A 26,680-nucleotide genomic window follows, 5' to 3' on the forward strand; every position below is an offset into this window, starting at 1 on the left:
TCGATTTTCAGAAAAACAACAAAAGACAACCAACAGAAGACATTGCAGAAAAGTTAGTAATGGGGAAGTTCGTAACTTTTTCAACTGTTTGGCCAATAGAAGGAAGTGGCTTCCTTAGGAGCACATAACTTCCAAATAGATTTACATTGCATCAGATTTTGTGTGCCTATCAACAGACAGCAAAACAGGAAAAACAACCTCTATTACCAGGCCAACCAAACAACATGTAAGCACTGGAGAGAAATGTATGATAAATACCCTGGCAATTTTCCCAAACCTTGGTTAACTGGTAGCCTTACTGTCCACTGAAGAGATACAGAGCTGCAGGCGGTTTTTTAAAGAAGGAACATGTCATGTCCAATTTCAGATGGAGCCATGATAAAGTGAGCATCCGTCGATTTAAGAAAAAAAGTGCTGTCACATGGCTGCTGAATACAGAACCCATGTCAAAAAAGATGTGTCCCTTTTAAATTCTATGGTGAAATGATATTCACTGATATGTAGTATCTAAAGGGGTTGGCAGGTATTTAGTGTGCTTGGGTAGGTGAAACATCAACAGCTGCGTTTCAACCAAAGGAACTTTACGCAGGAACTAGGAACCTTTGGAGGAACTCACTGCGTTCCACCAGAGGGACCAGGGTCTTAGTGTAGTTCTGGGGTCTTCATTTTACCCCCTAAAAAGACCCTGTTCGGGGGGTAGTACTTTCTGAAAGTACCGGGTACTTTGGGGGGGCGGGGCTTGCTTTGCAGTGAATTTCTGAATGGGCGAGTAGAGGCTACTGGCTTTAACTGGAGAATGTCGGGTATTTGTCTTCTACTGCTCCTCTCTTTTCCACCATTGTTTGCAAACCAATAAAAAACAATCAGCAGTCAAATAGCCACACATGTCTCCGCCTGAGATCAATCGTCGGCATTAAATGTAAATAGCAGCCTGCCTGGGTGTGTTTACAGCGAACAGCTGATGGAGTTACTACTGGGTCCAGAGTTGTTGTTTTTAAGTTTTCATCAGTGAGGAAGTTTCTACACAGAGCTGAAGTCAGTCTCCTCCTCGTCAAAACCAGCTGAACAGCTGATTACAGCAGGTAATAAAGCTTGTTAAAATCACGTTCCTCCGACGCTCAGGCGACACAGACGTGAGTCCTGCAGCTGATCTGCTGCTCTTGTCACTGGAAATGTTTTAATAACCTTCCAAACTGTTGTGATTTTATTTTTGCATTGTTTTATCTGTGCTGGAGTTATTTTAAGAACTTGGTGGTTTTATCCAGTTTGTTATCCACACATGTCTCGCGGATGTCCACCTGAGATCGTATGTCGGCATTAACTTTATAGCTGGGAAACAGCAGCCAGCGTTCTTCAGTGTTTACAGCGAGCAGCTGATGGGGTTAGGCTAAATACTGGGTCAGAAGTTGTTGTTTTGAGTTTTCATCAGTCAGGAAGGTTGTTTCTACAAGGAGACGAAGTCGGTCTCCTCCTCTCCAAAACAAGCGGACCAGCTGATTACAGCAGGTAATTAAAGGAACATCCCGTTCCTCTGACGCAGGCAGACACAGACATGTGATGCCAGCTGATCTGCAGCTCTTGTTAGCTGGAAATGTTTTAATAACCTTTCAAACTGTCGCAATTTTATTTTTGTGCTGCTTTCTCTGTACTGGAGTTATTTTAAGAACTTTATGGCTTTATCCAGTTTGGTATTAAATGTGTAATGAACTTTATCGCGTTTCCTCATTATACTCCCACACAAAAAAGCTGCTTTAATGGTCAAGCTAAGCCTATAGTTTTTCATTATATTCCAGTCAAATCTGATGGTCATTTATAAATGTTGCACATGGATAGTGGTTACAAATAATGATGCCTGTGCATTACTGTGTACAGCCAGGCCTACGGCCTACGTCAGCTGGTTAATTTGCCTAATCTTCATAGGTCTTTAGACCACGGTGGAAACGCACACAACAGTGGGCTGAAGGAACCTTTTAGTTCCTTAAAAAAGATCTGGGGACTTTTGGTTGAAAAGCGCCTATGGTGTCATCAATCACTGGTACAATGCTGAAGTGAGGGCCATGAAATCACCAGAAGGCTACAGAGGTTGCACCACTGAAGAAAACTCATGGAAGGCTCCCTGTGCTGCATTGATGATTTAGTTCAATTCACTTCTGCTACTGAGCAAGATGTTTCTGAAATATAGTACGAGTAGGTACAGGTAGACCACTTTTGGAATGCACAGTGCTTCTGTAAAGAAAGGTGCCAATGAGCTGAAGAACACCCAGGTATCTGGATGTCATGTGGTGCTTGGCCTGTGTTATTTGAAGATGTAAACACAGGGATAAAATGAAACCTTCTGCAAGCTTTCTAGGTAGTTGGTGGAAGAGTCCCCTGATAGCTTGTGGCAAGCATTTTGTGGAGCTCACGGGGGGCCAAAATCTAATCAGTGACTCGGTACATCTGGTCAACATTAGCATTTAGTTCTCCAGGGTCAGTGGGTGAGTACTGTTGTACACACTGAGGCAGCGAGGATTCTGCCAGCAGATAATTAGATGAGGAGAAATGGTTCCATCATACAGTTTTCCTCTTTTATTCTGCCATCATTTTGATTAGAGGAACATTTGGTTTAAAATATGTGGAAAATTACATCTACTGCACCATTTAACCAGTCAGCGAGAACTATAATGCTAACTACTGTACGTATATCTGCATTAAGATACTGCACACTGTTACGCAAAAGGTTTCTTGTCAGCAAATGCAATGTGACCACACTGAAACGGCACTCACTGTTTGCTCAGTGTACAGCTAATTCTTTAGCGGAGGTGTCATTGTCACGCCAGTCAGTGGGGTTTATCTATAAATGAGCAAACAGAAGGGCAGATGACTGTTTTCATGCTTGTGGCAAACAGATCACAGTGCAGGAGAAATGAATCCAGCTCTCCAGCTGAGCTTTGATTCTGTGCCACTGAAACAAAGCAATACTCTTCTGTTCAGATCAACAGCCACTTTTTCACTTTAGCTGCCAATGAGACACTCATGGAGAGGTTTGCCCAGACTTAATTGGAGTGGAATTTGCAGTGAGAGTTCTGACAGCTGGCGGAAGACAATGGGCTCAACAGCTGTTTTAGGTCCAGTGCTAATCCTGCCAACTTGCCATATGTACAATTTTGCGCTGAGGTGAGTTGGTTAAGCTGTTTGAACACACTATCCCATTCACATACCAGATTTGCCTCACCCAAACACTGTACACCCCACACTAACAGTACTCACTCTCAGTAGCAATATGAGGAAGACCTGCTGCATCAAATCATATTGAGAAAGGTACATCTGTAGCTGACTTTACTCCTGCACTATGGGGCCATTGTATGTGCCTTGGCCTTCCAACATCCCCCTCCCCAATATACACACTGCCTCTCTCACTCCCTTACTAGCCTCTCTCTCTCTTTCTCTCTCTCTCACTTTCATCTCCTCTCTGGGTGGATAAGGAGCTGCTCTGCCTGCCACTATGCACTTCCCTCTGAAAGAGCCATTCATTGCTGCCGGCAGAGGGACCTCAGCTCACCTCCTAACCAGAGAGGGCTTCAACTTCACTACCTCCCCTGCCTTTTGGCAACACCCTTTCAATGCAAACATTCTCAAGGTAAAAGCACACAGAAAAAGCCAGGCACAGAAGGAAAAGGCAAAGAAATATGAAATTGATGAAAAACTGACAGATGTTGTCTCAGACCTTGGACCAGGGTCAGACCCTTGGTACATCTTTCCCCTCATGTATTGAGTTTCATCCAACAAAAGGAAAGTTTCACTGCTGAGCAATGAATGGCATGAGGACAGAGAGTGTGGACAATGAAAATAAAGGGGAAAAAAAACGTATAAACGTTTTGCTCAGTACAGTATTGGTGCTGGTCATAGTTAAAGTTTGTTTTTTTAAGGCATTAACATATCACTCATAAGTTTATCATGCTTTGAGTTATGCATAGGGGAAGCCACATACAGTGACAGTGATATGATCTCCTCTTTTGCATCCCACAGCAGAAGAGATTTGTAGCTTCACTTACCTCCAAGACCAGGGCTGGGGAGGCAGAGGAGCAGGGTCAGGAAGGCACCGACCAGGACTGAATTCAGGGCTCTCATATTTTCGTGCTGGAAGTCAAGTCATCCACTCTCACGTTAAAGGCACTCCATTCAGTAGGCACTGAATGAGTTTCCAGTTTTGGGACCTGCTACAGGATACTCCTCTTTGAGAAGGGGCAGGGCTGGGGAGGGATCATGAGAGGGACGCCCTCTTTCAACCCCCCCCTTCCCGGCTCCAGCACACTTACACACACACACACACACACTCGCGCACATACACACACACACACACACACACACATACCCGCATCTTACAAGACTGGAAAATTATATACTGCCCCTCCCTCCTGACCCTGCACTTAAACATTCACAAGTGCAGGACCTGTTAATACACACATATGTGCAAAGAATCACACATACAAACACATCACATATATCAGTTCACAAGCATGCCTTTTGAACCACCTCTCAACTATCAGCTCTACCTCTCTGCCTTTCTCTAAGTCTGGCCACTCCTGGTTTTTTAGGACTCCCTAATTTTTGTCTCACTCAGTAATTGGAGTGGCCTTTGGAGACCAGCGGTTGCCTTCTGCAAGGATAAACCTTTTACTTTTAATTAAAGACAAATCAGGTTGTCCAACTCTCTTGGCGCTTTATCTTCCTAGTCTTTCCCTTGATCACTGTCTTGTTCTTTATGTTTTTTGCTCAACAAACCTGCTCCCGAAGCTAATTAGGCTCACACTTTAGCGTGCTGTAGAGGTGTGTTGTGTTGGATTTGCATTCACTATCTCTCCTCTATTGATAGGGCAGGGACAGTGTTAAAGTTTTACTGCTCAAGTTATCTAAGGCACTCAGAGAGAGACTCGTGGCGAGTGCTGTCACTGATTGTTTTCCACTTGGCTTTTACTTTCATTTTTTTTTTTGATAATGAACATGCACACTCCTCACAAGGATTAGTATTTTCTAGTTGAATGCTAAGATTAAACCTCAAGTTCACTCTCAAAGCCTGAACGTTCAATTTCACCTGTCTCACAGTCAGCTGGTTGGCAAATTATTCCCATTCTTTCTAACAGCTGAAATGGGAATACAATTAGAATTTTCTAAACACTTCCTCTCATGTATGGAATAACTTTACAACAGTAATTCTCTGTTGAGTACAGCCCATGCAGTTCAATTAGAGGTTTTTCAACTGAACAAACAATTTCTCAGAAATGATCTTCAAATTAGCTGGCATATAAAATATGATTAATCATTCCAAAAGATGAGAATCAGAGGGGCATTTTACATATAAAGTAGAGAGCTGACAAAGACATGCGTGTGAATAAACATTATGAAACATCCAAAATATGAAGTTTTCATACTCTCATTCATGACTTAAACTGATAACCACACAAGAATTTGGCTTTAATTTGATTCCTCGGATCTATGCAGAAAAGAGAATATTCTCCTCCAAACTGAATCTGAATATGTATTTCCTTTGGATTAACAGCACCTCCAGTGGTAAATATAATAGCTCAACATTGAGGTGGTATTAATTTGTTGAGAAAACATCAGACACAGTGAAGATGAAGTGGATCTTCTCTTTACTCTTCCAAATGGTATGAGTGATTGTACCTGTAAGAAAACCTGTAAAATAACACATGGCACCTGTAACACAACACTATTTACTGCAGGCAACCTTTTCTGATGCCACAGCCTCCCTGATTATTTCAGCATGACACGAGCCACAATTAAAATGCTCCTTCTGAGCCTCAGCCAACCGCTTGCACCGATGACATACTCTCGCCTCCCTGGGGATGCATAATTTGCCCTGGAGGGATGTCACCCACTGATATGAGTAGGCTCCCACAGTATGTGAGAGCACAGGCAGTCTTATGTAATCCACAACACTAGTTTCCCCATAAGCGCTTGAACTAATACAAGTAGATGCGAGTGAACCTGCAAGAACCGTTTTTTGGCTTAATAATGCATGGATATGCTTTGATTAAGGGTGTCCCGTGGAGTCTTAATTGTAAACAAACAGGGTTTTGTTTACTTTCAACTGTTCTCACAAAAATAAATTATATGTATCCTTAAGGCCTGAAAACATGTTGAATGCATTTCTCACCTCATGAAACATCTGCAAACCCCTTTTTAATCTTTTGAAACCTGTATTGTTTATATCAGCATGCTCTCTTCTTATCCTCTTTTATAGCTGCTTTGCTGATGAAATATATATCATGTTAACCTCCTTTACATGTTGTAGTGCATGTGCACCCCTGTGGTGGTTGAACACAAGATAAAAACAATATGAAGATCCAAATATGGAAACATCACACTACATGAATGAAAACTCCATAAAGTCGCTTTAAAGGAGCTATATGTAGTTTTCAATGACTACTACTTATCAAAAAAAACCTTTTTCTAAACCATTTGTCAACTGGCTATAATCTTACTTAGAATGAACCACATGCCTGTTTTCTCTGTTGCTTGGAACAGTCACTATTCTGCTTCTTTAGTTAATGCTGCATGCAAGCTCCCGAGCCTCTTGCCGGCTACAGAGACAACACCACAGCTAACAAAATGCAGTCCACTAATACCATAAAACAACTGGCTCCCAGCACAACACAGACTCCAACACAAACTCCTCGTAAGGATAAGAAACAACAAGGTGGTGAAAGGTGAAAGATAAACAAATAACGTTAAGTTACTGAAAAGCAGGCAGGTGAGCTTATGCATATGTGTTACGTTGGCTAAATGCAGGCAATGTAACGTTATTATGTAAGGAGCATGGATTAGTTCAATCTCAAGCTGATAAAAATATTTCTCTAACGTTGCAGTAGGAGTTAACCTGAGTTTCCAGCATGTTGTGTGAAGCTGTCTCCCAGTGAGTTTGTACGTGTGTCGGATTTTGCTCACTCATGAGTTCAAGCATGTGTACGAGCACGCACCTGGTTACAATCTAAAAAAAGTACCCCTAATGGCCGTTAAAAACTACATATTGCCTCTCCTAAAAGCTGCATTAATTTATTTCATTTACCACTTGGGGGCAACAGAACAAGCGGAAAACAGAACATCTGACATTTAAAGTTGTTGTAGCAAACATTAGCCTATCTTTCTTTTGGTCTCCACCAACTCGTGATCTTAAGCTGCTAAAGTGCTCCATAATGTTCAGCAGCTGGCTGCTAACTTTATCTGTCTACAGTATACAGTGAGTTTAGCCGAGCTTTATTCTAGGGCTGCAACTAACGACTATTTTGATAGTTGATTATTCTATCGATGACTATTCGGATTATGAATCGCAAAATACACAATGTCTCTGATTTAGCCATCAGCTTTAAAATTAAACTTGTGGTTGGTTTGGCATGTGCTAATTAACAGTCAAGACAATAAAATGAATACTGCTTTCAAAAATACATCTTTTAAAAAACGTTTCTGCTGCAGCAACAGAAAGTGTGAGCAGTCATCTGAACAGCTGATCTGCTGTCTAGAGATGGAGCAGCTTACACACTGGTACCGCAACACACCGAAACAAACTGACTCTATATTTAATAGCTACAAAGAAAGGAATAACTTCATGCATTACATTTGCTGATTTTACAAGAGAGGACCAATAATCACTTCGTTGGCAACAAATTTAATAATTAATGATTTGTTGCATCTAGAACTGTCTCATGTATCTGGAAATGCTGTTGATGAGCTGTGTCTGCAGACCAGAAAACAATGAACTAAAAGAGGCTAAAAGGCTCCATAGAGCTGCATAATTGGTGATAATTATCTGTTGGGTCATAGCTGAGGGCCACCTAGTCATTTTTATATAAAAAACATTCATTCAGCTTAAGAAAATAGGTTCACATTTCCCATCAGGATCATACTGTAATCATTCCTCCTCTCCATACAGTGAAGGGATCCCGTCCTAGCACTCTAATCTAAGTCTAATGTAGGCGATGGGGGACAAATTCACACTCGTCTTGCAAAAATGTCTTCAAAAATTAAGTTGAAGCTAACACACAGGCTTCAGCAGTCTTACTTAAACCAATCAAGATAGTAGCTTCCAAAAACAGTCTTTTAAAATACTGTCCCTCCCTTATAGCTTAGCAAAGGAAACACTCTCCGCAGAAACACAAAACTGACATTATGTATTTAAAAATCCCCATGTGTTTTGACTAACTCAGACAGATAATTTACACTGAAGAAGGCCTTTGCACTGTTGTCGCAATTGTCATGTTTCTTCACAAAAGAAAATCTAAACCTATCCCTTAAATAGAAATATCTGTGCACTACTCAACAATGTACAAGATTCTATTCTATCATCTCACCATATAACCTTACTGTTATATCTCTAGTAACTTTCCTGCGCTTGGAGGCAGTTCAGATCTAATTTCTCTCCCAGTTGATGTAATCTTCACACAGAGCAGTAACTTGGGACATTTTGCCAAAATATCTCTCAAGTCATCATCAGCAGAGCGAAGAAGCTCAGCTTTCACCACATGGTCTCAAATATCACCTCATGTGCTGCTGCAGTCATCTGGCCAGACCGCACATGCTCTCAGAGATCCAGACTTGATTAAACCGCGGCAAGTATGGCAATGTTATTGTAAACCTTTTTGTCTGGATAAGAACTTGAGCCAAATGCCAGATTATTACAGTGGCCTGTGCTGATCAGCATGATTTATTGCTTTTAAAATACACTGTAATAATCAAGTGGCCTCTGAAGAAAGAGCTTTAGTGGCATTGGCAGTAGCAAGGATCCTGCTGTGGGAAAACTGTTTCATAATAAGAGATTAACTTAACTTTTACAAGTAGATATCGCTTTTCTATGCCTTTTCAACTAATGTGAGTCCACACACTTTTTGTCTCTTTATTACAGTATAATGGCTCACTTTTCATTAGCTCAACTGTTTTACTAGGTTCATAATATTAATGCATGACTCCTCACTCCTCATTTTTCCCCTTTCCATGACAACCAAATTGAGAATAAACTTAAAACACCTGCATAACGTAAATGCTCCCCGTGCAGGATATGCCTCAAGCGTGGTTGCTGGACAGGATTTTATGAGTGGAAAAGTTTTTTGAGGAGGTTTCAGGTTGCAGACACAGGTAAAAACGTTGATGAGTTGCTGTGAGAGAAAGCAGCACACTGAGTGGCAAAGTTCATGGTGACATTAATTCTATACAGGTACAGGATGATTATTAATCAGTGATTATTAACAGATAAAACAGGAAATGTTTACTATTAATTTTATATTTATATTTTATAATGTTATATAACAAAATATAAATATAAAATTAATAGATTTAGGTTTTTATCGATTTGTTACATTACAAATGAGGTTAGTTATCAACAGATTATTAATCATTAATTTGGATAACTAATAAATCATTTCAATCAGGCAAATGCCAAAATAGTGATGGACATTTTTGTCTATTTTTTATTAATTAATCAATAATGAAAACAATCGTCCTGTTACAAATTGTGCCAAATGATGATAGAGTTATTTTTACATCTATCTGTACACACACACACACACACACACACACACACACACACACGCATGGCAGAGATTTTATGAATTTTAAGTGTTTCTATCCAGGAACAAGCTCTGGACTCCAGATAGGAATTTATCATATACAGTATTAAGATAAGATTACGATTCCAGCTCCAGTATACAAATATGCATGTGGGCTCACTGCCAAATAGCTAAATATGTCCTGCACAGGAGATGTTAACAGGTTTATACAGATACATTTTGGTGGAATATTAATGAAAATAAATCTTTTCTAAGCTGTGAGAATCTATGTCTGCCCAAACCTCTGAGGTAGAGGTGTTACACTGTGATTAACAAGCCTAAGACTGTCAGAATGGTGTTGATTGAACTTAGATTTTGAGATTGTAGCCTGATGTATATGTCAAGCTTCAAAATTAAAGAATCATTGGGATTAATTATTAATATTAAGTACAGGAAGGGTTAGTTTAATCAATAAATCATCCCAGGTGCATGTTTTGCATCCACAGTGATTTTCTACCCTGACTGTTAGTAACGGATAGTCACTTCTCATGACACATTTGTAACTTTCAACGGACTCACAATGACCAACAGCCAACATTTTCCAATAATAAAAAAGCATAGCGAATGGAATTTTTCAGGCTTCTATTTTGTGTCGCAACATTAGCACACACTAGTTGTCAGTTACTTTCTTCCCGCTGTAAGCCTATTACAGTCCTTTTTTGACAATCCATCAGCAGTGTCAACTTAATTTGCTTTTCTCACCTCAGCTAATGCATGACACCTCTGGAAAATGGTTGACTCATTTGCAGTGTATACACATGTAATGCTGTGTCTCCCACGTTTATTAATGGTGCTAATTCCTATGACAATATTTGTGTCACGTTAATTTTTTTTTCAAGTTCAATAATTGCTTGTTTGGATACGTTTGCTCAAGGAGAGAAGAGGATTAAGCTTGCCAATCAAATAATTCCACAGCCTATATAACAATATAACTTGATATTAAGTGGTGGCAGCCTAAACTGTGTTTTGGCATTTGCTGTAAACTTCATTTCAGGGTCTTAATCTCTGTTAGCATGTAGTTTTCAAAGACACAGGCCTCCCTGGCTAAATCCTCACCACATCCAGTTTGTTTATCTTTTCCCTGACAGCTTTGTGACTTTGAATCTCTGTCCCTAATGCAATGCTCTTGGGTGCATTGTCTGCAGATACATGTGGGTCCTTAGGTGTTAAATGAAGCTTCTAGAGAAAAAATTTTAATAAATTAAACACAAGGATCCATGGAAAATGCGAGAATAGATAACTAAGCAGAAGTGTTAATGAAAACAGTCTTAGAGCTGTTAAAGATAAAGATAGCATACACCAAAATATCTGACAGTAAAAACAGAACGTAGGCTTATATGATTTTTTCTCAGTTTCAGAAAAATAATACCTGACTAGCTTCACTTACCAGCAGTCTATTTACGCATTTGAATCCGTACTGAATTTGTAATAATTTCAAGGTTAAATTCTAACATTATGCTTCCAATATTATTTTTTGTCTAATGCATAATACTGTGAGGCATAACATCATGGCTGATCATCTAAAACTGGATTTTCCCTCCATCAAAGCCAACAGATCATCAGTGTGACAGTGGGACAGAAATCTTTCAACAATCAGTTGTGTGCCAGAGTCAGCATGTACACAAAACTAAATTCAGAATTTCACATGCTGTTTCACTTGATAAAGAGAGCACTGTCAGCCGTTCAGCTGTTCGCATATGAACTTGTTAAATGGAAGGAAGAAGGGTGGCAAACATTGTTACTGTAACACTGAGTCCCCCTGCTGTGCTCTGAGCATCATGGTGCTTTAATATGCAGCATGAAGTAAGCAGAGCATATAAAGCTGCTAGTTTTCTTTGGAGAGAGAGCCAGCCAGTGATCTAAACATTCAGAAAAGAACTTTGAGACACATGCGACTGTGGCTTTTTTATTTGAAGTAAAAGAAAACATCCTTTGATTTCTCACCTGAAATCAATAAGTAATGTGTTGCAGCATATTCCGGAAACCGCACAGGAGAGGACTGCTGTCCGTGAAACTGAATCCATACAATTTGTAAGACACTGAAACTAATTTATCTTTAGGTTTTTGTTGTACTCTCAGTTCTGTACGGTAAAAATAAAGCTACAGGAAGCAGACGGTTAGCTTAGCTTGGCACAGAGACTGAAAACAGAGGGAGACAGCTAGCCTGATGTCCAAGGGTAACAAAATATGCCTATGAGCACTGCAAATCTCAATAGTCCAGCACATTGCCTAATCCTTAGTAACAGTGGCAGTTTTTGCATGGACTGAAAAAGATGTCACATTTTCATTAGTGGACTTTTGAGGTATGCATATTTTGTTTGGACAGCAGGTAACTTGTCTCCTCTAACCCTGATCCCTAAACCTAACCCTTTACTGTCTGTACATCATTGTTCTCTGACAGATTCTACATGTAACTGGCCATATTTACCCACCAAATCTTTTGTATCCTCAGTGTTACTTTTTCATCCTTGCAAAACATACTGTATGTCTCTCACTTTGCTCACAGACAGTAATGTAACAAGACTTATGTATTTTATTAATTCCTGAACGGGAAACATATATTTATATCACATAATATGAAGTGTTGGCATAGTTTGAATGCCAAGATGTGGGTGGTGAGATGCTTATCTTCACAGAGGTCAGTGCACAGCCTCTGTCACACCGAGGACTACACAGGCAGAGAAAAGATTTGGCTTGCAGTAATAATATTCAAAAAGAAAATTTTGACAAATGTATTATTTTTAAATAACACAAAGTGCAACATACAATGTGTTGATGGAAGAGGCTGGAGGCTAAGGAGATGTGTTGTATTTTTTTTCTTTTGTAATATTCTTATAGTGACTAATACATCATAAAATTAGCCTTGTAATTCTTCAGCTTGTCATTGGCACAGGCCTTCCTGTCAAGAGCAGAAATAAGCTTCATGGTGCACATAGAAGACTTAATTACCTTCTATTCTGTAACCTTGATTGAGGATGCCATGTGGAGACCCAGTATCATTCACTTTAATATTTAAAGAAACCTGCTGGGAGCCTGAAACATGTTTGGCTGACTTTTGTGTTTGTGCCAGGCTTGTTCAGACACACTCAGATATAAAGCACAGTGCGACAAGACGATTATTAAAAAATCTCAATTTCAGCGCTCTCAGTGATTCTGTACATCCTGTGTTCTCGATTCTTTTTTGAGAGGCACCGACACAGATCCAAAGAACCTTCCATCTATGCTTTGTGAAAAAGCAATGAGGGTTTATACCATTTGGAGCCAGCAAAATAAAAGTGTCATCCCACAGTGCTGCTTTAACTGAAAATTAAAGCTGAGCAATGTCTACTAAATAGTAGTGTACCTTGCAGGGATACAGAAAATATCAGCAATCTATTGGACAGCATTAACATTTGCAGCAATTAGTGGTTTTTGTTTTTTTCCCATGATCTTATCATGCAAATGTCGTGAGTATGCCGAGTACAAATAAACACAGTTCTGAGGTACAGTAGTATGTGGGTGGGATGGGATGCAGCTACTGCACCACCAGGGAGTCAAGCAGAACTCTGAGGTCAAGAGAGCACTTAGCACTGCCCTCTGGTGGAGGATCAAATGAGCTTGACCACCCATCAGGCCTCTGTGCCTGCATACACTTGAAAGTATAATTACAATTATAGTAATGAATAGACTGTTGCAAGGGGCATAGTGTTTTCCTATAAAATAGTCTGATGGATGTATGACTCACCAGAATCTGTTCCATGTGGAAAATCTTCATAATAAATGCTTCCGGTTCACACAGTCGGTACTTTTAGGGTTGTTATGTGACATCAAAACACTTCAGTCAGCCATGTTAACAAACATTGTGGTGAATAGTCATTTCCGGTGTATTGTTGCATTCACATGCAGGTCAAGTTGAGATGGTCAGAAATGCAAGGTCAGTCTCTGAGTCCCTGGGAACAAGACAGTACAGGATGCTTGTAAAATTAAGTCATGCATGTGGATGTAATTTCATTAGTTTGCTGTGGTCAAAGGTTGTCATCACTAATGGCAACTGAATGAATCAGAGAAATTAATCTCGTCTCACATGAGCAGTGCGACTGCTGTGTATGACGGTGTGTGTACCCGTGGTAAATGTAATATTTGTAGCTGATGTTGATTTCTCACTATTTGCAAAGGACAGCTGGTTCCATCCTTAAAATCCTGTTCTTTTATTAATAAAAATCTCACCGCAGCTCATAATTTCAGTGACATTTAACAGTAAATTGTATTTTCATGCCAGCAATCAATCTGCAAAAGGTTTCCCATCTTTCAAAGCCTCCTTTCTTATTTTATAAGCTGTATAAAACCATGTGGCAGTCCATTCACATTTCAACAATACAACATCCCAGAGTGATAGAGGAGTTTCTGGCAAGTACCATTGCAAGATTATGCAGCATGAATGATTTCTAAATCACTGGTTTAAAATGAACAACATGGCCTCCTGTGGGCTTCTGCCGGACCCTGATGCCTGGAATGATATCGATGAAGTTTGAAAAGTGGTTTTGTTCGCAGAAATGGTCCCCTTTGCAAAGACGTCTCTCCTTCTATCCAGATACAAATGCATACAGACACACTCATAGTTAGCCCAGAAATTACATTAAAATATTGAGTTTGATTGCATTACTTAATCAATCTTAGTATATTGTATGATTATGAAGGGATCACTAGCATTCTTGAGTTTAACAGACTTAAAACGTAATTTTTTTTTGCCTGGATGACACCAGCACTAGTACTTTACCAGTTTCTAATCAGCAAATGCGCTCAACATGTCTGGGCAAGATCTGGGCTTGTTAATTGACAAACAAAACAACCGTCATGTTCTCTTCACCATTTTCCACATCTTCAGTCTGTATCTTACTAAGGAGCCTTCTCCTTAGCAGTGGATTAGTTGTCTGGACTAGCCAAGTTGTCTGTAGTCGAAACACTGCTATATTTTATGTTTTACATTTTTTCACCATCATAGGATGAACATGGACCAGGTTAAATACTGACTATTTTTCTTGTTGTTGTGGGGACTGAAGTCATCATAATTGAATGAGGACCACTTTTCTTAAGTGTGTGGTGCACTCTTCTCTCTGTGCTTTGCAGATTTCTGCACCAACAGAAATAACTGCCCTGTCTGACGGAGGGCATCCAGACATTTTTGGGAAGGTTCTTCTCTTTCTTCAAGAGTAGTGAGTTATTTTTTCTTCAATTCTGTTTTATATTTTAGGCTTTTGATGCTCCGTGATTCCGGTCAGATCGTGCAAACAAATCATCGTTCATTAATAAAATGGGAGTATTACTTACAAATGCAATTTTACATCCTTTCTCTCTTGTCTCTCACAGTCTTACAATATTAACAATGAGCACCTTCAAAGATGTTCCTATTGGATTCTTCGGCCTTCAGGAAGATGTGGCCCAAAACATGGCTTCTCCTCACCTGACCCCATCCAAAGCAGGAGATATCTGCAACACAGGCATTGTTCGATGTCATAAATTAACTGAAGAACCCACCTCAGACAGCTCTCTGGCTGGCCCAATTTATAGACCGTGCCTGGGGTACAAATTTTCTCAACTTAATTATTTGACTTAATTGAATGATAAAGTGCACTAAATATGAGTGGAGAATGTAGTCATTGCAACTTAAAATGCTGAGTTGAATAGTTGGACAAAACATTTTTTAGAATTTATTATTTAAGTATAAATAATTGGGCTTTTAGTGCATTGAACTTGAAACTGTTAAAATCTATTAGCATTCAAGACAATTTCACTCAAACAAATTAGTTTCTTCATTATTCATTTTCTAAAAAAATCAACTTGTGCAGGTGCAGTGTCTGTGGAGACGTGTATATGTGTGTGTGTAGGTGTTGCGAAATTAACACCCACTCCTGTGTTCCACCAGCCTTGTAACTCAGCTCTATGTATACACCAAAGTTAAGCCAATTTTCTATGTCTGTGTGAGTTATGGTGTTTTTTTCCCCAGCAGACCATGGCTGTCTCTCTCTCTCAATCGCTACATCTCTGTCCCTTTTCGTTCACTCCCTCTGTCTTTTCCTCTCACTTCCTCTCCCTGTCTCTTCCTCCTCAGTGCACCGGGGCCATTGTAAAACACTGGCCTGAGTCCCAAGCCCTCAGGAGGCTCAGGGGCTCAGGGTTGACTGATCGCTGGATTTTACCACAGGCTCCAAGAACGGGGATTGTTCAAGAAGCTTTTCCTTCCCACTGAGACCCCTGTGGATTAAGGATTCCTGGCTTCTGTTGCAATAATAAGGCCTCACACACTGCCAAAAGAAAATACTGCAGCAAATCTCTGTACTGCTTCAACTGTATATGCTGTGCATTGCCACATTTTGCCCCTAATAATTTTTGTCCTTTTTTATTTATATTTTTACTGTCAGCAGTGAAAGACTGGAGGTTAATGACCAATAAGCATGTATGTTAGCATATATGTGCCATAAAATGGGTGGTATTATAAAAACCATAAAGAGGTGGTATTATGCTTTTTGGCTCTCCTTTATTGAGTTATATACCTTTTTTGTGCGTGTAACAGGTTTGCAAAGTGAAAAAGCCCAAAGTCCAGTCCAAAGGGAGTTCCCATCTCCCACAGAAAGCTCTGCTCTGAACCGCTTGAAAACAGCTCGTTTGTAGTCCAGCCCTTCACTTCCTTTACTTGTGATGTCACAACGAAAACGCGTCATAAAGCTTGCCAAGCAGCTAGCGGGGTCAGGCACACCCTCCAAGCAAGCTAGTCTGAGCGGAGGCCCTTTGGCTCGACTCACCTTTGTTTGGTTTTCCATTGTAGAAATGTTGTACCTGTACCTGCTTCCAGGTACTTTTTTTCGTATCACCTCACTTCCATCGAGGTTCCAAGCGAGCTGAGGGATACTAAAATGTAACGTGAAAACACGACAGATTGCCGATTGGTCAGAGAGAATATACACTAATCACTGCATCATCATTGCGTGCGCCAGACAGAGGCCAGCAACAGAAAGTTTTACAGTTTTTGTATGGAATTTCATCACTTAATCCACTTCTGAGAAGTTTTGAGGTGAGAAATCAGCTGTGGAGCAGGGCCGAGTAGAGTCGAGTCTATTGATTTGCGCTATGGTAGCATTTTTTGGCAAGGCAGCATAGATCGTCAGAACAGCGGCAACAGTTCAACGTTTAGTCCTAAAGGTAAGATGTGGAACAATGATGCTGTGTGGTTGTGGACTTGAGTAACTTATACCATCTGCTTTGAGCGGCTTTGATTTGGATCACACTACCTTGTTTCATACGACCCGCCCTTCTCTGCTTCTGATTGGCTAGTAGTCCTTACCTGGGAACTGCGCATTTGTACAACTCTCAACAAAGATTTTAAGATGCATCACTCTGTAGCTCAAGAGCGGAGCGTTCAACACATAGGGTGAAAAGAGGAGCTGCAGCAATGTGCAGTATAACAAAAATATGGTGTTTTTTGAAAATTAAACCATGTAAACCTGTTCTGGTACAACCCCTAATTAAGATTTTGAACCTAAAAATGAGCATAATACCACCTCTTTAAATGGATTAGGCAGTATGTAAAGTGAAATATGAATTTCCCTTTAATTAGCTCAACAGGAGACATGCAAAGCCAGATCTCTTTGCTTCAAGAACAAGAACATTATGGAAGCTTTCTTTTGATTTGGCAGTTCTAGCATCTGCTAGAAAAAATGAAACAGAGGCATTTAAATTATAATATTATAAATAATCTCTAATTAAATGTGAAACATCTTGAGTGAGTAGATGCACACAGTAAAGGTTCTATCTTCCCACCCACATACTGACACCAGTGCACACATATATATTAACACATCGGTCCTGTATACACTACATGCGCTACGATCTGAGGGAGGAAGGAAACATTTATAAGAAGAATTAAAATAATAATGATTATTTTTCTATCAAAAGGATGCAGTATGTAGGTCTGCAAATACTTGCACTCCTGAAGTTTTCTTGAGTAGGCAAGAAGTTAGGAAGACACTTCCTACCTGCTCCTGCGAGTGCTCCGGCGTACACGATGAAAATCTACTTACTGCCTAGTTCCACCGAGTAGATCAGTAAATAAATTACAATTAAAATAACATAACATATTTTTTTCCATTTGTATTGTCAGTATATTTATGACTGATAGGAAGAAAAAAGGTCAATAGTGATACATCGTAATACTTCTTTACTCTTACAGCCTCTGAGAGGGTACATATTTGATTGACAATTGAGTTAGCAGAAAAAAGCTCTGCTGGTAACTAGTTTACAAGCTCAGGACAGCATTTTGTTAGCAGAGGTGCAGAAGAACAAGAACTAACCCATTAGCATCTAAAACGACTGATGTTGACATTTTCAGGCAAATTTTTAACTGTCTTGCTGCAGCTGACTTATTACTGTAGCTATTGAGCTTGCAAACAAACATTAGCAGTGCTCTTTTCCTTAGTGGGTGTTTGTCTAGTGTAAGGTTAAGGTGCAACACAAGACATGTCTCCATGCTTGTGGGAGGGGAAGGAGGCATTACAGAGAAAGATAGCATGGGATGCACTTCCAAGTCTGTGGCTCTTTTGGGGTTTTGTCACAGCTGTCTGTTAGTCAAATGTGACCTTCAGCTACAGTTACTGTACAGTAAATATGCAAATAAGTTTGATTTTATACAGAAAAAGGGGTCCTGTCTTGAAAAACAAAAATAAAAATTGTACAGAGCAGATGTATGTTGTAGCAGAAAAACACATGCAATTTAATTTCAGTTGTATTCAGTGAAGTTGGAGACTAGTAGACATTCAGAAATAAAGACATGACACAGGGGAAGAGATGGAGTAACAAAGAGTGTGACTGGGACCAAGTCACTGCCAGCCGCCTCCACACGGTGGGCTCCTTATGTTGACTGGCTTAGTACAGTATAGCAGCACTTACTGCAAACGGCATATGCTGGCAGCTGCCGTCGGGCTGCAGTTCCAGATGGCTCTCTGCTGTGTTTTTGACTCTATAGCCTTCTCCATTCAAATTAGTGGCAGAGGCTGACCAACATTAGCCCTTTATGGAAGTCAGATTCCATTAACGCCATTGATTACATTATTGTAGAGTGCCTTAAACAGCCACTGCCCCCTCAACATCATGCTGTCCCAAAGTAAAGCAGAAAAAATGATTTGCATCTTGGGCGCAGTTGTGAGTGCTCAAATGAAGCCTTCTGGAGCCAGAATTTCGAGCCTGAAATAACCAGTTAATATAAAGAGGTGTAATTTAATATAGAGGAAGAATAAAGTAAATGAGTGATAATGATGACAAAGTTGGACGCCAGTTCACTAGCACTACTGACCTGACCAGATGCTAAACCCTTCGGACTCTTGGGAATTGACATTCTCCCGGTTAATTAAATGTAGACCTTGACGGCTAAATAATGCAATCCAGCAACCAAGATTCTCCATGCTGGAGTTTTCAGAGTTCATTGATTTTACTGGCCTCCATCAACATCAGCAGTGAATTCTAATGTAAGCTCGTGCGAATATAACAAGACAACTCTTCCATTGCACAGTAGCAAGGATTACAGAAGCCTACTTTCCTGATCTCCCTCAGGTCAAAAGGAAAAGTAATTGCTGTACTTTTGCACTTGATAAAACCAAGCCAGAGACAAATGGACGGTCTCCGTGGTTTCACCTCAAAGTAAAACTAGTCAATAATTCCTCTGTTAATCCTTTCTCCTTGCTTTGAGATATCTAAAGGACTAGAAAGACAATTAAGAGGAGGTGGAGAGGGAAAGAGGTGGATCTTTATTTTTATCCTAGACAGAAAAAAAGCACTCTATAGTTACGTGTTATTCTGTTATTTGAATTGTGATCTATGCATTCTGCTTTCTACTGTAGACCTATCAAACATCAAACAGCCCTACACAGGTCTTCTTTTTCAATACCTATCCAGAGGCTATGAGCTACCGTGGAGAGCTTGTTTTACCATCTAATGACTGCAAAGTAGCATTGATTGCTTAGTTTTTCTTGAAGTACTGCCATACTGCCATATTTACTTATTTAACCGTCCCTCAAAAGCAGATCTTGTTTCCAGATGGAGATAAAATAGCTGCAGGTTTGAATATTTGGTATGTCGGTGCAGTACTATGAATATACACCCAGGCAGCCATCCAAAGCGTTTTTCACTCTAATGTCTGAATGCCAGTGGGTGCACTTTAAGAATAAAAAGGAAAAAAAAAATGTTATGCATTTTCACTCATCTCCTGTATATGTGCACCATTTTCATTCTACCTACATTGTTGCACCGTGTGTCCTGGCACATTAAATTCAAAATCACATTAACTCTGTGTACTCACAGGATAGTTTTTCAAGTTTGAAAGTGATTGCAGCTCCGTCCTTGTCACTTTGCATCCACAATCCATTACCCTTGCCATGAGCAGTGAAAAAAGCTTACAAAGGAGGAAAGGTGTATAGTATAGTATAGTATGCAGTACTTCCAGGATCCTTACATACTCTTCTAAGCATATGGAATTTCCAATGTTCGGCTTTTCTAGGTAGCCAGAAATTATGCTTGGGCATTTTAATGACACAAGGAATTTAAAAATACTTTACTTTTTCTCAAAATATAATGAAACAGAAGGTAACATCAATATAGAGAATTATAATTGATAATGAAATTTTTTTTTAGTTCATGTCGTACAAATTCAGCAAGTGCACATCATTTCAGGCTACCACCTTGTCTTTACAGCAAATAGCAGGGACTGCAAGAAGTCATTGCACCTGGACAAGGAATAGTCAGGCACATAATCCTCCATAAAACCACAACTTGGTGTTTTTACACACACTTTTTAATCTATGGACTAGCCATTCCCCCCTGCTTCCAGTCTTTGTGCCAACTGTTTTCTGACTCCAGCTTCACATTCACCAGAGAGATATCAGAGAGGTATCAAGCTTTCATCCATCCATCCATCATCAACCACTTATCCTGCGTACAGGGTCGCGGGGGGCTGGAGCCAGTCCTAGCGGGTATCAAGCTTCTCTACTCTAATTCTTGGCAAGAAAGGGAATAACAATATTTACTTGGTTGAGCATTTATTTCTAATCAGCTAAAAACAAACAAACAGACTATCCGCTTAAACACCAGTTAAAAGCTGAGCAAAGTTGGATAGCTGTAAATATTTTGTTGCAAATCAACATAGGACTATTGAAATTAGCTTATATCAGATGGGCTTTATGCTTTACAAACTGGGAACCTCACCCCAAACAGTGCAGCTTCTCACTTTCCCAAGACCAAACACACTCACTCCTCCAAATCAAAACACAGACACACGGACAGAAAAAAACAAACAAAGCCAATAGCTTTTGAAGTCAACTCATTAAATATCTATGAATGAAACAGGGGAGAACCTTGCAGGAGTGTGAAGCAAAGGCCCCATTTCCACTTGCCAAAGGCTCTCCTGAACAAGGGTTGTATGCTTGGTGACAGGTTCAGCACTGAGTCTGCCCAAGAGTTTTCACCTGCAACATGAGTGGGCAAACAGCATACTGACGCCTCACAAGAGTCTACACAAATAAAGCTGACTTGTCAGCAGATGGCAACTAGCTGCATCATCAGAACACGGTGTGAGAAAATTAACAATTAGAAGACAGATACTACCATAGCACTGTCCACATGAGCTTTGAAGACAGCAATTAGTCAATTACATTAGGTGGGTACAGACAGGTTAGAATTCTATTTTCTGGTGGTCAGCAATAACAAAATACCGTAGGTAAATTACTTGTACTTACTTGAGCATTTTTTTGCTAATATTGAATTTTTTAATCTACTACTTTGATTTGACAGCAATAATTAGGCTATTTTATTCTGAGATTATTCACAGATTAATTATATGATACATTTACAATATGATGCATTATTGTAACATAAAGCAAACAGTACTAATGTAGTTAAAATAAGGTCCATTGTGATAAGTTGCAACATTAAAAAAGTAATAATAAGTAAATATTATACACTATTATTGTAATAAAGATTTCGGTCCTCAAATATTCTGCAATTTCTGCAGTTATTGGTGTTAGCAGTTTTGTTTTAAATATTACATATATCGACCACTGGGGGCAGCAAACATGCCTTGAAAGGCTGCTAACAGAAAAAAAGCAACTCTTTTTATGTTCACAGCCAGCAGCGTAACATAATTGTGACTGACCCAGGTACAAATATCTTTCTTGTGCCCTTCTCCCCAAAAAGCATGTTTGTGTACATGAGAGCGTACAGACACAAAACAGTTCCATGCAATTGCAAACCTGCAGCCTTTGATCAGCACCACGGACAGCAGCTGAAGTGCCAAACACAAATCTTGAAACCTGCCCTCAACTCAAACCTACTGTCTTTGACTATCACACAACTGAAATAGCTTTAGCCAGCCTACAGTAACAAATCAACATAAAGTAGCTGACACAGTATGTCAATAACCACAGAGCAAACAGCAATCAAGAAAAGCCACAGCAAGTCATTATCCCAACACAGTATGAATGAATGGATGACGGCAACTGATCATGATCTACGTGGCAATTGTCGCTGTCCCTCATGGGCCCTTGTAATCAGCTGGGCTCCGGTGCATTGCACTGTAGCCTTCTGTACCTTTGCCACTGTTCACAAGAGAGCTGAATAATCTGTGGACTGAGTGGATAATGGTTCACTTATTAGTAAAGACAATCAACAATGTTGTACACACTGGCTTTTGTCTTCTGCCTCAATTCTATTCAATTTAGAAATTTTATATAGCACCATTACATAATAGAAGTTATCTCATTGCACTTCATATAGAGCAGGTCTAGACCTTACTCTTTGTAATATTATTTACAGAGCCTTAACAACTCCCACCATGAGCAAACACTTGGTGACAGTGGCAAAGAAAAACTCCCTTTTAACAGCCAGAAACCTCGAGCAGTACATGCTTGCATCATTATTTGTGAATCACTGTGCTTGGGTACAGAATTTGACACACTGAATGACTATAAACCGTTTTCACAGCAGACATTATGACTTAAAGCATAGCAGTCATAGCAGGAAAAGCACAGTTGTAACAAATGTTGTTAACAATGGCTCTGTTACAAGTGTCCCAGTAAGTCAAGCCAGTGAACTAGCATGCACAATACCAGCCACGTGGAACTAGCTCAACTAATTGTAATGCATATTACACTTCTGCTTGCCAAAATATCTGCTGTGAGAAACTGAAGAACTGAGAAAATTGCTGAAAAAACACAATTGGTATTAAAAACAAGATTTATGACTTTATTATTAAATTATTATTATTACTCATATGTAGTTGTATTTCTACTTTTACCAAAGAAAAGGATGTGAATACTTTCTCCGCCACTGCCTGCTTCTCTGACCACTGACACTCGCAGAGCATCGTCACCTTTACCTTCACACCTCCTGTGCCCTCAGGGTTCGGATGTCCTACAGCCTTATGAACCCTCTGCAGTACATAATCTCTACCAGTGACAGCAGCAACTGAGATGACCTGCAGGTATAGCATCAGCAGCTTATTGTTCATGCAAGAGTTAAGTGAGCGTACATCTTTTATAGGTAGCATATTTATAGATTATGTAAAATCTATAATGTCCATAAGGCCATTGTGACGGTTTCAATGAGATTCTGATATTCAGGGTCAAGGTGTCAACGTTTCAATTTCGTATGAAAAGCAAAATAATTATGTTAAAGGGGTGTTCAGAGAGACACAAAACATTCTGCACTTTAAGCTGGAGAGAGAGAGAGAGAGAGAGAGAGAGAGAGAGAGAGAGAGAGGAAGAAAGAAAGACACAAAGAGACATTGGGAATAAGAGGACGTGTGAGGGCAGGCAGTACTGGTAGACTAAGCATAACAAGTATCTCAAGAGGAGCTGCTCATGTCTCTGAACTGCACTGAAATTAGGAACTGAAACGGTGGTTTGATAATTACAGCTAGTGGGATATAAAATCCATTTGAGTCTTCCTTGGCTCATTAAGGATGAAAACAATGAAAGTGTTAGTGAATATTAAATGTTAAACATACTGTATTTTTTTTTAAAATACATAAAATGCAGTGTATTGAGAAGCTTTGCTAATCCTAAATTATTTTACGTTTATAGATTAATTGTACTTCAATGTTAAGGGGATTCTATTTTTGGTTCAGATACTCTTTAAATGCTCTAATAATGTATTCCACATGCGATAAAGCTTACATATGAACAAAAAATATAAGACCAAAAAAAGCATTAAAAATAACATCCGTAATTCTCGTGAAACAAAAAGACTATATTAAAACTTATTTTATTTTCAGACAGTTTGCAAAACATCCCTATAAACGTTTGATTAAAAAACATGGCCCAAGTTACAAGACATAACATTTAATTCAAATGCATTGTGTGTTCTCAGAGGAGAACAATGCCACTTAAACAGCACATTCAAAGCAGGTGTTATCAAAGGACAAAATGGACATTCAAAAAAAACATTTAATTTCTTTTTTCTATGAGTTTTTTCCCCTACAAAAACACAACTTTCTTCTCAGAATATGGGATTTAGCTCTGCATATTCCAGAGGTAATGACACTTCTAGATTTTCTGGTTTATGCCCTTAATGTGTTAATGTGTTAATGATCTGTACACACAAAACATGCATAGATTCTAAAAGTCACCTTAATCTGAACACAATTACAGTGAAAAAGAAACAGGCTCACAGTAAGTAAAAGACTCCCATCTGTCTAACCCAGTGCAGTCAGTATAAAGATGTATGTGTTCAGATCTCCACGGCTGTCTGCTCTGTTTCAGGAAGGAGAAAAGAAAGTGGAGACAGTCCAAATTCTCCCTCAGGGCACATCTGGACTGTGGAGTTCAATAGATGCAACACTAATTGGCCTTACTTCCTCCTACATTATTTGTGACACAAATTTCGGAGCTGACAATGCTCTAAAGGGGGAGCTGTTGCTTAAAGCTCAACATCTGCCGACCTTGTGCTCAGCAGATCACCAGGCAGCAGTGTAGGCCGATGTTAGTCTGCTGAGAGACAGCTTGTCACACCACAGCTCATGGGAGCTCACAGACCTCATTTGCAATAAGACTGTCAGGAGTTTAAGCACTTAACCTGATGGAGATGGTTCAACAGCTCGCCTTTGGCTTACTTCCCCCTCCCTGCTTTCCTAACCTCTTTTTTGTCACCTCTTCAAAGCTGCGGGCTTGCCAATTTCATTTGCTGCTATCTCTAACAATAATAGTAATTGTTTTAATCTCCAGGGCTCACTGTTTCCACTAGTTATCATCATTTGCATGATAATAAAACAGACAGGCATTCTGCCAAATCATTCCAATTTTTCTGAAATTATTTTTTAGTATCATGAAAAGGTTGGGCAGTATCATTATAATGGAGTCTCTATACAGCACAAGATCCACGCCCTCTATAAGACCTCATGGCATTTCAGAATCTAGATAGAAAACAAATTGTCGCTTTCAGGAATGCGAAACTAGTCCTTAGACAACTGTGACATTTTCTAAACTTTCACAGAAATATGTATCTCATTGCGTAAAAGAAAATGAATCTGTTGATGTAGGACCCGCCCCCAAGATGAGTATTTTGACACAGTGGCCACAGACTTACATTTCAAAAAAACACAATACACTTCAAATTAGATCGCACAGAATGCATATACATATAAATAAAACAACGTCCTACCAACATTCACAAAGGATTGGCATTTAAAGGATAGTAAGATTCTAATCCAGTGAACTTTCTGTTAAATTCAGTGAATATTTCCTCATGGTTCGCTAGCTCTCCATTTTGTGTGTGTTAGTTCAGTTTGCCAGCCAATCAGCAACAGGTGGTTGTAGTGCGCTCGTGCAAGGCACTGAGAGAGAAAAAAATAGGAAAAGGTTCTGAAGAGTACATATTGTGAAACAAGTTATACGACCAGGCAAGGGCTAAGAACGATATTAACATCGGTTAGGCATTTCAATGCTGGAGAAAGATCAGAGATTTGAAAGGAATGAAAACCGATACGGAGGGTGCTCTGTTTCTGCCTGACAGGTGAGTAACGTTAGCTTTCTTGCTTTGCACAAACAATCTTTGTCTGTTTGTGATGGCAGATCCTAACTGGTTAGCTTTGTTAGCTTTGCCACAGCAGTTACCAAGCTAGGAGTAGTTGCATTACTTGCAGTGTGTTTGTCCGCTATAGCATTATATGATAGTATTTGTCCGTAAAACATTTGTGAAGAGTTTTATGGCCACTGAGAACCAAAAATACAAGTTTTGCTAGGACGATGGGATTATTTGGTTGATGCATAATATGAAATGCTACACTAGGGGCCCCGATTTACTAAAATCCTGAATAAAGAGTGCTAAATTGCATGTGCATTCTAAAATATTGCACGTGCAATTTTAGTACCTGTTATGGGTGATTTAATAAGAATTATTGTGTAGATGACCAGCAGATTGTGGATTTTGCCATATTTCAGCAGAGTAGTACTGGTCGCCTTGGCAATGAATATCCATGAATTTGGGGGTGGAGCTTCTACTGCAGGTAATACACTGACTAGATAAATAGATCATTTATTGTCCTCCATTAGAGGTAATTTGTTGCCACAGTCTGTACACACATTAGAACAATTAAGGAACACAGAACTAACACAACAACATAGACAAAGGGAACACAGTACAGTCACAAGAACATCAACTTGAGTGAACACTACAGTTAGTTAAAGGTGGGCAGAGGGCACAAAGCTCTTGCTGTAGCTTGTTTTTTTTTGTTGTTGTTTTTTTTTGTTTAGTTTTTTTTACATATTATAGATCTGTATCTATCCTGTACAGTGTATCTTCATTAAGTGAAGCATGAGTTTAGGAGGTGGTTGGGTCAGGTGCTATGTTAAGACAACAAGGATCTGCCCTGCTAAGTGTCCTTGAGTATAAAAGTGAATCCCTACCAGCTCCCCAGGCACTATTCTGTGGCTGAGTTTGATCTCTGACCTCGGTGTGAAAGTTAAGACAACATTTCTAAAAGGGGTAAAAACTGTTAATTACTGGATGGATTAAAGAACAATAAATGGGAAAAACAAGTCCACATTGCTCCTGAAGTGAGCCAATGA

The 26,680-nt window shown here is 39.5% G+C and overlaps 1 protein-coding gene across 1 annotated transcript in view; it reads right to left on the reverse strand.

The window, feature by feature from the left end:
* The window catches only part of cspg4 (chondroitin sulfate proteoglycan 4), a 70,666-nt gene extending 66,541 nt beyond the window's left edge, over positions 1-4,125 (reverse strand). The window contains exon 1 of the mRNA XM_046038456.1: positions 4,035-4,125. Within this exon, the coding sequence (XP_045894412.1) occupies positions 4,035-4,110 (76 nt within the window). The 5' untranslated portion in view covers positions 4,111-4,125. The remainder of the gene's footprint in view (positions 1-4,034) is intronic.
* Between the last annotated feature and the right edge of the window lie 22,555 nt (positions 4,126-26,680).

This window comes from Micropterus dolomieu, linkage group LG22, assembly GCF_021292245.1.
Source record: "Micropterus dolomieu isolate WLL.071019.BEF.003 ecotype Adirondacks linkage group LG22, ASM2129224v1, whole genome shotgun sequence".
In the NCBI taxonomy this organism is placed as follows: Eukaryota; Metazoa; Chordata; class Actinopteri; order Centrarchiformes; family Centrarchidae; genus Micropterus; species Micropterus dolomieu.